A 13,201-nucleotide genomic window follows, 5' to 3' on the forward strand; every position below is an offset into this window, starting at 1 on the left:
GAGGGACTGGGGAGGCTCTATCTCAGCAGGTACTGGAGAAGGGCACCAGGGATGCCTCTGAGCCCAGCTGCCATGTTTCTCTAGTATACCTCCCACCTACAGGGCAGAGAGAGTGGATTTCTGGCAAGATCCCCGTTTGATGTCATGCAATTCCCTTAGCCCTTCTGGGCCTCTAAAGGGGACTGGAGGCTATATGTAGCATTGGTTAAGGGCCCAGATTCTGGAGCCAAGCTATCTGGGTTCAAATGCCATCTTTGATAATTACGAGCTGGATGACGTTCATCAAATTACTTAAATCTTTCTGCGCCTTGGTTTCCTCATCTAAAATTAAAATAATGGTATCTACCTTATAGGGTTGTAAGGTTTAAGTTGTTTTTAAGTAGAGTGCTTAGGACAGTGCCTGGCATATAGGAGGGACTTTCTAAGTTTGCAGTTATCTGTTTGCTTATTCAACTCAAAACTGTCAGGGGCCCAGAGCAGGAAATGTCAACAGTTAAGAGGGTCCTGGGCCTAAAGCCCATCTTTGTCCATCAGGACCCCAACCCTGTGAGAGCCTAATGCTCCTCTCCCTGGGCCCTCATCACAAATTAGGGTCAAGTGTCAGACGTGGAGAACAGAGAGATTCCTCTCATCTTGGAGAGGGCCCCTTACCTCCTCCCCTGTCCTCCCAAGGCCAATTGCCACTTGCACCTATAGTGTTGGGTATGATTTACCCCTTGTGTGACCTCAGGCACATCACTTCCCTTTCGGGGATACCCACGGCCTACCTCCCTCACAGTGCGGAGTAATGCCGGGGAAAACCCTCCGAACTACTTTTGCCGCCCCCATGAGCCTAATTCCACAATAGTAAAATGAGGCATTCCTCTTTACTGGTCTCATTCCTTTTACTAATGACCTCACTCCCTCTTAACCAGTGACCTCTTACTTGCCAGGGAAAACACTGCCGATTAGAACTGCTTCAGCTTTGTATTCCAAAACCCACCTTTCCTCTCCCTACTAGTGACAGCAGGAACCTTATCCTTACTGGTCTCTTATCGTATGTCCTCTCCATGATGAGTTACCTCCCCTCTCTTCTATATAACCAACTTCTCTTCCTTTCTATCAGCTCTGCCACCAGCATATATAACACATAATCAAGTTTCTTCCCTACTCACCAGACAAACCCAACAAACCTCCAGCCATTTCCCTCTTGCTTTTCACAGCCAAGCCTCTTAAAATGGGTTGTCTACATCCATCCACTAGGCTTCCTCATTCTCCTATTTATGCTCTCATCCACTCAAGGATGGCTTTCACCCCCACTCCTCCTCTCACCACTTTCCCTGAGCTACAGATACAGCATCTAACAGAGTGACCACTCCCTCCGTGAAACACTTTCCTTTAGATTTCCCAGACAGGACGCTTCTGTTTTCTTTCCAGCTCTGGCTGTTCTTTCACAGACTTTCCTTGGATACCCTCTTCTAGAAGGGGTATCATGCACTCCAGACCTGCAATCCCCAAGCTATTATTTCCAGTCACCTCTCTGACTCCTCTGCGTTTACCTCACACTCAACGTGTCCAGATTGGGGTGTAAGAATTGCCTTCAATTCCTGTCCTGCTCCTCATCCTGTGCCCTCCTGACACCACACGTTGGCATCCAAGTTAAGAAATGAAGTCAGCCCATCTCTCCTAGAAGGAAGTTCATGCCTGCTCACTGAACAATGCAGCGGCTGCCTGACCAGAATATGCTGTATTTGTGGACCCTTCCAGACCTGAAGTTATGAGGACTCCCCCCACACATAAAAAGCCAGTTCAGGGAACCCCTTTGGGCCTATTGCCCCACTTGGCTCCCTAATTCAAGTCTCTTAAGCCTGGGTAAGACGCCAACTTTCCTCCTTCCCCCCGCCGCCTCACTCACAGGCACAGGAGGGGCGAGGATATAATACTTTATTCACTAACACGGGTCAAGGGGTTGTAGTGAGCGGGGAGTGGGCACTGTTTCCAGGGTTCCCAGTGAGGGGATTCTCCCTGCCTCCCAGTTCCAAGGCAGCCAGGCCTGCCATCCCACCCTTTCCCAGCCCCTGGTGGTGAGCCAGGGAGGTCCTGGTTAATGCGGCCCCAGGTCGGCGGTCCCGGCGTGTCCGCCCCCACTCCCCCCACAAGCCGGACGCTCGCAACCCCGCGGCGACAAGAACGGCGGCTCAGCTGCCCTCGCACTCTGGGCAGCGCTCGGTGGCAGTGGCGGCCGTGGCGCCAGGGGGTAGCTTGAAGTCCCGGCCGCAGCCGGCGCAGATATAGAGACGGCGCCGCATGTGCGCGCGACGGTGGCGGATGAAGTGCGAACTGAGACGGAAGCGCCGGCCGCACTCCGCGCACGGGTAGGGCCGCTCGCCCGTGTGCGTGCGCGCATGCTCCGCCAGGTTGGAGCGGTGGCCGAAGCGGCGGCCGCACACGGCGCAGCGGTGCGGCTTCTCGCCCGTGTGTACGCGCCGGTGCTTGGCCAGCGCCGAACTCTGCGCGAAGCGCGTGCCGCAGTCGGCGCATGCGTACGGCCTCTCGCCCGTGTGCGTGCGTCGGTGGCGCGCCAGGCACGAGCTGCCGCCGAAGGCGCGTCCGCAGTCCGGGCACGCGTACGGCTTCTCGCCCGTGTGCACGCGCAGGTGCTGCGCGTAATTGGAGCTCTGCGCGAAGCGGCGGCCGCAGTGCGCGCATGCGTACGGCTTCTCGCCCGTGTGGCGCCGCCGGTGCTGCCGCAGGTTCGAGGCGGCCGAGAAGCGCTTGTCGCACTCGGGGCACTCGTAGGGCCGCTCGCCCGTGTGCGTGCGGCCGTGTTTGGTCAGCGCCGACTTCTGCGAGAAGCGCCGGCCGCACTCGGTGCACGCGAAGGGCCGCTCGCCCGTGTGCGTGCGTGCGTGCTTGGCCAGCGTGGAGCGGCGCGCGAAGGCGCGGCCGCAGTCCGGGCACGCGTGTGGGCGCGCCGGGTCGGCCGACGGCGCTGGCGCCTCGCTCGGGACCTGCGGGGAGAGGGGGAGGGGGGACACGTCAGCCCTGACAGCCGGGCGCGGGAGCCGGAGGCCGGGGTGTCCGCAAGCTGCAGCCTCTCAGTTCCCCGTTGTAAAATAGAAAAAGCGGCGGTGCCCGCCTCGGGGCGGTTGTGCGCTTTAAATGAGATAGTATGTTAACGCATGTATCACAAGGCCTAGTGTCATTCTAGCAATTCGTTAATTCGACATATTTATTGAACGCGTACAATGTGCCGGACTCTGCTTAGGCACTGGGGATTCAACCTTAAATTAAAAAAAAAAACTGCTTCCGGAAAAATGGATAAAGAGTGCTGGTATTGGGGCAGGGAGTGGGTGCTGCACATTTAAATAGGATTGCTAAGAAATCTTACTGATACAACGGGAGCAAAGACTTAAAGGAGGTGAGAGAGCAGGCTACAGAGGGACCAGCAAGGCCCTGCGGGGAGTTTGCCTGTTGAGTTCCAGGAATGGCATGAAAAAGTGCCTAAAGCAGAATGCTTGAGGGATAGAGTGATGGATGGGGTGGTCTTGGAGGGGATCTCTTAGCTTAGGGCCAAGTAATATGAATGAGATGGGGAAGCAATAGAGATGTCAGATGGTTTGGAGCAGGGATCTGAACAGATCAGACTCGTTTTAAAAGTTACCCTCGGGTTGCTGGAGTTGAGAACAGAAAGGAGGGGAGAGGGCAGAAGCAGGAGCCCAGTGAGGAGGCTACTTGTACTGCCGCCATCTCTGAAGAGAAGTGGCTCAGACCCAGGTGACAGGTGGAAAGTGAAGGTGGTCTGCTTCTGGATGTATTTTGCAGTTTGAGACAACCGATTGGATAATAGATTGGATAGGCGGTGTAATGAAAGAGAGGAGTCAAAATGACTCCAAGGATTTTGAGTTCGGCCACTGCAAAGGTAGAGTGGCCATCTGCAGAGATGAGGGCAGTGGGAGAAGCAAGGTGGTAAGTGAAATTTGTTTTGGAGCATATCTGCAGTTTTCCTGGACACATCTGGAGCAGAAAGAGGCCTATGCTTGGAGATGTTAATTGGGAAGCTGTCAGCCTATCAATGGTTTTTAAAGCTGAGTCCGGATGAGATCACCCCAGTAATGGGCAGAGAGAACCTGAGGCAACAAGATGGGCAGCCAGCAAAGACTGAGCAGGAGCAGTTAATGAGGCAGGAGAGCCAGGAGGGCATGGTGTCTTAGAAGCCAGGCCGGGACCGGGTCCAGAGTCTTTAATAAACTTTTCAGAGCAAGCACCTATCATTTTTTAAGTTGTGAAGCAAGGCCTGAAATGGAAAATTTTGAAAATGAGCTGGTTTCATGAGGTCTGAGCCTCTAGAGATAAAATCCAAAAAAGAAAAGAAATGTTTTGTAAGAGGCAGGGGAAGAGAAAACATTTTGTACTAACAGCAGAGTGAAGAGGAATACTGGGGGCACGTTGCTCTCTTCTTAGAAAAGAGAATGCTCATCCTAGCAAAAGTGATATATTGAACACCTACCGTGAACCAGACAGGCACATTAATTCAAGACCAAATGAAATACCTGGCACATATTAAGGACAAGACAGTGTTAGCTTCTCCCCACATTCAATCTCCACAAAGTAGTTATTACTATTCTCATTTTATAGATAAGGAAACTGTTAAGAGAGGGGAGTGACAAGGAATAGTAAGGCTCTTTTCTTTCTGAAGTTGCAAGGAGGGCAACTTCAAGTCCTTCAAGATCCTTTATAAAAAGGCAGCTTTTCGGTAACCAACTCAGAAACTGGAAAACAAGGCAGTTTGGGAAATTAGTGACCAGCCATGGGAACTCTGCTTTAAACAGTATTTATAGTGATAACGGTGATAACATTACACTGTAAGGCTTTGACAGTGCTATTTTATGTACATTACCGTATTAAAGCTTCATGTCACCCCCTTGAATCGGGTGTTATCTTTTGAATTGGGAAAACAGAGGCTCATTGAGATTATATTCACAAAGCCAGGGGGAGTCGGGACTGACTCTAGAGCACTCACCCTTTCCCAGTAGGCTACACTTACTTCCCCACACTAGAATAGCCAAGATGTGACAGAGGCTGGACTCCAAGTCCCTGGTGCTCTCCAAGGGGGATTCAAGGTTAAAATACAACTTGATACTTTAAATCAAGAAACTCCCCACAGCAGGTTTGGCACAGTATGAATTCAAGGTAATACTTTCCAATCTTGCCCTGGTTTTGACATCTATTGGCTTTATTTCAACACGTCAGCCATTGTGGAGAGAATTTTTCTCATTATATTTACATTTTTCTGGCCCATTTTTCTTTGGCACCCTTCTGTAAGATGACTTTGACGAGCCTGAGGGCTTCCTTATGCTGGGTTCACTGACTTATGAGAAAGGAATTCTTCACACGAGTAGCCTTAGTATCTCCAGCTTCAGGACAAGGGGCCTTGGATGCCCCAGGAAGAATATATATATATTTTTTTAGTAATCTCAACGTGAGGCTCAAACACGTGACCCTCAAATACATGAGATCAAGAGTCACATGTTCTACCAACTGAGCCAGGGTCTAGCTCATTAAGACCCCAGGCAAGTCACTCCCTTCCCCTGCCTCAGTGTCCCGAGGAAGGCGAGGTAGGCTAGGTGAGATAAAAATTTCCCGACTTGAAGCATGCACACCACAAGATGCAAGAGGACTCTAGGTGTTATGCAGGAAAACTATCTTATTATAATCATTATGTATTTATTTTCATGGACATTAGAAAAACAATAGATCACATGAAACCCACAGTTCCATCAATATCGTGTAGATGAAGGCAGGTTTATTTAGCAAAACGATGTGAATCTATCTGAAGAAAAGCAGTAAATAAATGAGCACAACAGGTGGGCAATATACATGTCACTGAAGCTTGGCAAATACCAGGCTAGGAGATCATTAAAGGCCCTTCTACGTCTTAAATCTACAGCTAGTAGACTCAAATATTAGAACAGTATTTGTACTATAACAAGAGGTACTATGAGTATACAATCAATGTAATATCATAACAGGAAAATCCAAGTATTTGAAGTTTGTGATTTTGTCTTCCTGCTTAGGTTTTGTTTTTTTAAATCAGGGCAAACATGTCTGTTCCCCCTAGCCATTACTTTCCTAAATTAAGAACAACAGCTACCATTCATTGAGGATTCACTATGTGCCGGGAACTGTGCTAAGTGCTTTTCACCCATGTTCTTGTTTTAAACTCTCACAACCCTTTCTTTTGTGGTACTATCTGCTCCATTTTTGAACAAGGAAATAAGACTCAGCAGTAAAGTGATTACCCAAGGCCCTACAGCTCATCAATGGCAGAGCCAGGGTTGGAACTGAGAGTCCGTCCTTGTCCAAAATACCCATTCTCTTAGCCATGATGCAATTCTCTGTCATTGGCAAGTTGAGAGATCACCTACACAACTTGTCTCCCTCCCCTAGGCTCTTTTAGCAGTCAGGATCTCCCTTTTTTGGTACAAAGTATAAAATAACAACCCTATTCTCTTGCTACAGGAATTGTGGTCCACAGATCAGCAACATCAGCATCACTATGAACTTGCTAGAAATGCAGAATCTCAAGGCCGACCCCAGACCTGCAGAATCAAAATCTTCATTTTAACAAGATACCAGGTGATTTGTATGCATGTCAAAAGTGAAGAAACCTGATCTAGAAGAGAGAAGAGCTACTCCTGGAGAAAGCAGGTGGAAAAGGTGAAGAGGGTTTTACAGGCGGAAAGACCACATGGGCAAAGTCTTAGAGATGAGAAAGGGTTGGGTGTGTTTGAAGTCAGGGCATGGGATGGGTACTGAGTGATTAGAGATAAGCCAAGATGTGAGGTCGGACGGTGAGTAGCTTTGAATGCCAGGCTTAGGAGCTGAGACTTTATCCTGAAGGAAACAGGAAACCACTCAAGGGTTTAAACAAAGAGAGACAGAATTGGATGTGTATAGAGCCCTCTGAGAAAATATTTTCTACTCATTAAAGATAGACTAGATTTTGACAGGCAGTGAGAGGATACTCCGGCCCGAATGCGCATAATTCAGGTCTATTCTGGACAACAACTGGCCACGGGACTGGGTGATAGCAAGGAGTCACAGAATGTCAGCATTGGAAAGAGCTTTCGAGATCACCATTTTTAGAAACTGAGTCTCAGGGAGACCACACAGCAAATTAATGAGCTATGCTGTGGGCACAGTGCTAAATGTTCAAAGGGTGTCTGTGTGCAATCCTCAATTCCAACCTCCTCCCCCAGACCCAGTAACCCAGATGATACTTCTCAGGCTGGCATTCGAGGACCTTAACTTTCATTACCCCTCTTTACCGATGAAAAAGCCGAGGCCAAGCTGGTAAATGGTAGAATTAGGATTTGAACCAATGCTTTTCACTGCTACGTGATACCATTTAGACTCTAGCCCTACATACCTTTGATGACTAGACATGCCCGCTCTCCACCTCCTCATCCTTACCTCCAGCCAGTCCAGTTGGGGTTCCCAAATATCCCCTTCTCTCCATCTTTTCTCCACTGCTGTCACAACCTTAGAGCAGGCTATCAGCCTTCCCTGGCCTGGTCTCCCCATAGTAGCCAATGATTCTTCTAAATAGAAAATCCAGTCATGTCCCTCCTCTGATTTGAGGCTCTAAATTCCTATGCTGGATTCCAATGCCATTTTACTCTCTGGCTACCCCGACTTCTCTGGCCTCATCTCCTCTGAGCCTCTGCGTTTGCTGTTTCTCCTCCTGGGATGCCCTTTCTCCTCCATTTGCCAGATCACCACTGCGTCTCAAGCACCAAGTCAAAAGTCACCTCCATGAAGCCTTCCCCATTGCCTTGAGTTGTCTGCCCTCAGTCCTCTGTCTAGGCCTCCAGGTTGGTGTCCCTGTTCACTCCCAGCCCCAGGGTTCAGCCCAGAAAGTTCTTTGATAAAAAGGAGTTGAAAATCTCAAGAAGGATGTCCAAGTGCAAGGTCCTGAACCGTAGGGAGAAGAATGACTATCAGCAGCAAATATTTACATAGTGTTTATTATGCACCAGACACAGTTCTAACTCTTTTCAGTACTAACTCATTTAGTCCTCACAACCTTAAGAAGTAGATGCTGTTATGATTTCTCTTTTACAAAGAGGAAACTGAGCCACAAAGAGGTTAAGAAACTTACCCAAGGTCACACAGCTGGAAGGTGATAGAGTTGGAAGTCCACCTAAGCTCTGGAGTCTGGGTTCTTTTTTTTTGTTTTAAGATTTTATTTTTTTAAGTACTCTGGGGCTCAAACCCACAACCACAAGATCAAGAGTCACATGCTCTACCGAGCCAGCCACGCGCCCCGGGAGTCTGGGTTCTTAACTTGTAGGCCAAAGGCGGAGATCAGGGAATCCACAGAGCCAGAAGAGGCAGGCTGTGCTAGGATGACAGACCAAGGAGGCCTGAGGAAAACGGAACTAAACAGTTATTTTGACTGGAACCGGTTGCCAAAGCAGCCAGCCCCCTCCCCCTAGGGCCCAACACACCCACTAGGGGGCAGCAGAACTGTCTTTCCCAGAGAACTGGCCCCTTGCAGGAAGAAATCAGAGGGAGCCTGGGCCCAGAAACCCCGCCCAACAGAAGTCCTCCAGATAGGACTCAGGGCTCCTCTGGCTGGGGGTGAGAGTCCTAAAAGGTTCTGGGAAGTGGAAACATACCTGGTGGCACTTAGGATCTCCCATAGGGAATTCTAACTCCTATTCGGATCTCCTTAAAAGTCCTCTCTTTAAACCTTCAAAATCCTCAGGATAAAACCCAGAGGAGAGGTCCCACCCAGCCTGCCAACCACCTTACTCTCATCCAGGCTACAGCATGGCTGAACCACCTGCCTTCACTTCTCCCAGTGCCCCACCCACCTCCCTGAGCAATGAATCCGGTCGTTCCTTCTAAATCTCAGATCCCCACTGGTCTCAGCTAAGTCATCCCTTTACTAACTTTAAGGCCTTGGGCCAGTCACCAAACTGTCCAGTTTCCTCACTTGTAAAATGGAAGAAATACTACCTCCGTTCCAGATTTGCAGGACTTAGAACAGTGTCTGGTGCATAGCAAATGCTACTCAGAGTCAGCTGTTGCTGTTGCCTACCTAACCACCCCTCCCCCCACCCCGAAGCGTGCAGTTCCCAGCCCCGGGCTTCCACGCCTCCTGTGCCTGCACCCATCACACGGGATTGTAGCTGCGTGGTTACTTGTCAGTCCAATCCCGCTAGACATCAAGCTCCATGGGAAACCAAAGACAGCTGGCGCAGTAGGTTAACATCTGTATGATGGCAGTAGGGCAGAAGGATGGGCCACCAACCCTGAGATTCTACGTCTAAGACTCAAAGGAAAGTAGGGGCCGGATCGCTGGTTTGTCTGAGGAAGGCTGGACCTGACCAGATTTGAGGGTAACCAAACCCCCTGGTGTGGGACACGTACCTCCTTGTTGTCCATGGGGATCTTGAGTTTCACCACCTCATACTTCTCCTCACCCTCATCTTCCTCACCCTTCACCAGCAGCACCATCTCCTCTTGCATCTCTTCCTCTTCCTCCTCCTCTGTCTGCTGTTCACCAGGCATCTTGGTCCTAGGGCGAGGCGTTGTGTCAAAAGCTCAGGACTCGCACCCCCCTCCACCCCCCGCCTCCCCGCCCCATGGCCCTGACCCCAGCAAGGCGGAGGAGCCTTGGCTTCCCCCGCCCTGCACTGCCCTCTTCCCTCCACCCCAGCCCGGCCCCAGATCCCAGGACCAGCTCCGAAGACACTCGTTCTCCGCACTCATCCCGGCATTCAAGGCCCTGAACAGTTCGAATCTCCAGCCCCAGCAAGTCGCCAACCTCCTCGCGCTGAGTCACTCCCCGGCGCCCGCCAGCGGTCCAGAGCTCTAGGGCACGGGCTGGGGGCGGGATCCGGGCGGAGACCCTGGGGGGCTGCGCACTCACCAGTCGCAGCTTCGGAGCTCGCACGGCCCCTGGCCAGGGCGCCGGGCGGTTGGGCACTCTGCGAGGCCGCGGCTCCGGGGGCGGGGCGGGGCGGGGCCTCGCGAATGGCCGCTCATTGGTCAGATCGCCTAACCCCGCCCCCGGGGGGGAGGGGCCCAGAGGACCCAGGCGTCCGGCCAGAACTGCCCCGGGAGGGTGGCGAGCCCAGATCTGGCGCCTTCGGCTGTACCCCAACTCCCAGGGACCCCCGGGCCGCCCCATCCCGGCGTCCAAGGTCCTCGCAGACCAGCTGTAACCTACCTTCAAGGCTCGTCTCCTGTGGCCGCCTCGGAGGTCTCCGCTGCGACCAGGCGCGTCCGCTCCGCCCAAAATAGGCCACGTGCGCTCCCGCCCCGGCCTGGGCCTCTCGCTGGCGCCCCGCCTGGAGGGCGGACCCTGTTGCCTGCTCACCTCTTCCCTTCCCTCTTTTTTTCCTCTCCCATTTTTTCTCCTTTCCAGGCGTCGCCTTCCCAGTCTCCTTGTCTCTGGGATGTCTTGCCCTTTTTGAATGCGCACTTCCCAAATCGACAGCCCGCAGAGCTACCGCTGCCACTCACCGTGTGCTGTGCCTACTGTGCGCCAGCGTTATGCTAAGCGTTTTACACACCTGATCTTTGATCCACGCAAGGATGGGTCCGTTTTACGGATGAGCTAATTGAACTGGAGGGCGATAAAACTGATTTGCCCAAGTTATACAGTAAGGGTTGTCGTAGCATCCCTGACAACCAGTAGCCTACGTGGAAAATCAGTAGCCCAAATCCAGTAGCTCAAATCCAGTCCACAGAAGTATCTTGTTTGGCCCTCGGGGCATTTTTACTTTTAAAAATTAGTTTTAAGAAATAGAGGCCTTTTACACATTTTAATTTCCCACATTTTAAAATTGGGATATTTTGTATAAGGATCTGTATTTCCCACTTCTCTTGAAAAAGATACCCATGGGCTCCTGGGTGGCTCAGTCGTTAAGCGTCTGCCTTCGGCTCCTGGGATCGAGCCCCGCATCGGGCTCCCTGCTCAGCGGGAAGCCTGCTTCTCCCTCTCCCACTCCCCCCTGCTTGTGTTCCCTCTCTCGCTGTGTCTCTCTCTGTCAAATAAATAAATAAAATCTTTAAAAAATAGATCTTAGAAAGAAAAAGATAGCCAATTCTCCCATTTTATGAATGGGGCACCTAAGATTCGGAAAGGAAATAGAAATAACATTCAGCAAGTGCTTGTGATCCCTGTGTCTCTTTATAACAGCCCTGTGGGGATCAATGATATTGTCTCCCTCTGACAAATGAACCAAGCTTAGAGAACTTAAGTAATTTGCTCAAAGTCACAAAGCTGGTAAATAGCAGATTCCAAAGCTCATGCTCTTTCTATTGCACCAAATTATCTTTCCGAAATGAAATTACATGAGGAAATTGGTGGCAGAGCCAGGACTCAAAGCTGAGTCTCAGTTTTCAGAGGCCAGGGCATAATTTGGATGTTGGGATTACATCTGGTCAAACTTTTGCTCTTCCTCAGAGCAAGGAAAGGAGGCAAATGCCTGAATACTCACACTCAAGATCTCCACTTTGGTTGTGTGTGCCCTACTATGTGCCTGGCACCATTCTAGGTATTGGAGATGCAGTAGTGAACAAAACAGACAAAAATCTTGGCTGCTACGGCACTTTTAAGAGTGTAAAAAATGTAAACACATAAATCAACAAGATAATTGTAGATAATGAAATTAATAGGGCAAGATGATGCAATAGAATGGGTATGGTTTGGGGCTTTCTTTCTTGTTTATTTATTTATTTATTCATTCATTTATGAGACGGAGCAAGAGAGGGGAAGGAGGGGCTGAGGAAAAGGGAGAGAGAGAATCTCAAGCAGACTCCCTGCTGAGCATGGAGCCCAGATCCTTATACATAACCCTGAGATCATGATCTGAGCCGAAATCAAGAGTCGGATGCTTAACCAATTGAGCCACTCGGGTGCCCCTTGGGGGCTTCTATCATGTGGATAGGGAAGGCATCTCAGGAAATAATACTTGAGATGAATCTTGAATGATGAGAAAGGATTAGCCATTTGAAAATCTGGAGGAAAAGTGTTCTAGACTGAACTGCAAAGGCCTAAGGTGAGAATAAGCTTGACATATTTAAGGAACAGAAAGAAGGTTTGTGTGGCTGGAGCCAAGTGAGTTAGCAAGGGCAAATGTAACATGAGAGATGGAGGAGAGGTGGGGAAGGGCCAGGTTATGTCTGGAACCCCACTTCTAGCAAAAGGTAAGACCTGCTTGCCCTGATTCAATCGGTGAGGAGACTCGGCTGGGAACAGTGAAAAGTTACCACGGGAAGGGTCTCCTGCTGTGGGAGGGCTTTGGAATAGATGTTTGCAAAAGGAGGAAAAGGACTTCTGTCCATTTGCTCTACAAACATGTACAAGTATATACCTGAACTCAGATCTAGTTTCTGTTCTTGAGAATCTCATAGTCTAGCAAAAAAGATTGTGATAAATAAATATATACGAATAAACATAAATATATATGTATCAGTGGGAAAGCAGTAGGTGTATAAGTGTTCTGGCAGGATAGTTAAGATGAGTGAATAACAATAACCCCCTGGGAAGTGAGTCGTTATCGGGTGCAGGCCTCTCTGAGGAGATAACTGTGAAGGACCTTCAAAGAAGAGTGGGAGCTTGCCATATTGACAAGGAGGTAGCAGCTTGTGGGACTGTAAACTCTTGTGAAGAGCACATCATGTTCCAAGGACACACTGCTCACCAAAGTATTTAGTGAGGCCTATTGTGTGCCAGGCTGGGACTGGGAGGTAGAAAACTGAATCTGGAAAAGTCTTTATCATACAACTCATTACTCTGCATTTCACTGTTTGCTTTCAGACTCACTAGAACTCTACTTCAGTTCTTGATGCCCAAGGACTTGGGAGCATTCTCTTCTCTCTGCCTAGAAGACTCCAGCTCCTGTACCATCCCTCGCTCCTCCTTTCTTAGCTTACTCAGTCCTTAGGTCTAAACATAATTGCCATTTCTTTGGAGAGGCCTTTGAATCAGGTAGGATTCTCTTCTGTAGGTATGCTTCCTGCATAGTCCTTCCTACACTTGTAATTATTTGTCCAACGTCTGTCTTCTGCATAGAAACTGAGGGCAGAGACTTTGTTTTATTCATAGTCCTATCCCCCATACCCAGCCCACAACTGGTAATGCTGTTGAGTGACTAATCATCCTCAAGAAGTTCTCCATGTTTCAAGTGCTCAGAAGAAG

The 13,201-nt window shown here is 49.9% G+C and overlaps 1 protein-coding gene across 4 annotated transcripts; it reads right to left on the reverse strand.

Annotated features, from left to right (window-relative positions):
* Positions 1-13: 13 nt before the first annotated feature.
* ZNF771 (zinc finger protein 771) lies at positions 14-10,283 on the reverse strand. Of its 4 annotated transcripts, none has more exons than XM_034988874.1 (3): positions 10,223-10,283; positions 9,421-9,568; positions 14-2,990 (listed from the first exon to the last, which is right to left on the reverse strand). In XM_034988874.1, the coding sequence occupies exons 2-3, from the start codon at positions 9,559-9,561 to the stop codon at positions 2,178-2,180; spliced, it is 954 nt and encodes a 317-aa protein (XP_034844765.1). In that variant the 5' UTR covers positions 9,562-9,568; positions 10,223-10,283; the 3' UTR covers positions 14-2,177. The 4 variants fall into 4 exon arrangements, with proteins under 4 accessions (XP_034844765.1, XP_034844764.1, XP_034844766.1 ...); XM_034988873.1 differs by lacking the exon at positions 10,223-10,283 and adding an exon at positions 9,923-9,999; XM_034988875.1 differs by lacking the exon at positions 10,223-10,283 and adding an exon at positions 9,818-9,896.
* Positions 10,284-13,201: the final 2,918 nt, after the last annotated feature.

This window comes from Mirounga leonina, unplaced genomic scaffold, assembly GCF_011800145.1.
Source record: "Mirounga leonina isolate KUSES-001 unplaced genomic scaffold, KU_Mleo_1.0 Mir_454, whole genome shotgun sequence".
In the NCBI taxonomy this organism is placed as follows: Eukaryota; Metazoa; Chordata; class Mammalia; order Carnivora; family Phocidae; genus Mirounga; species Mirounga leonina.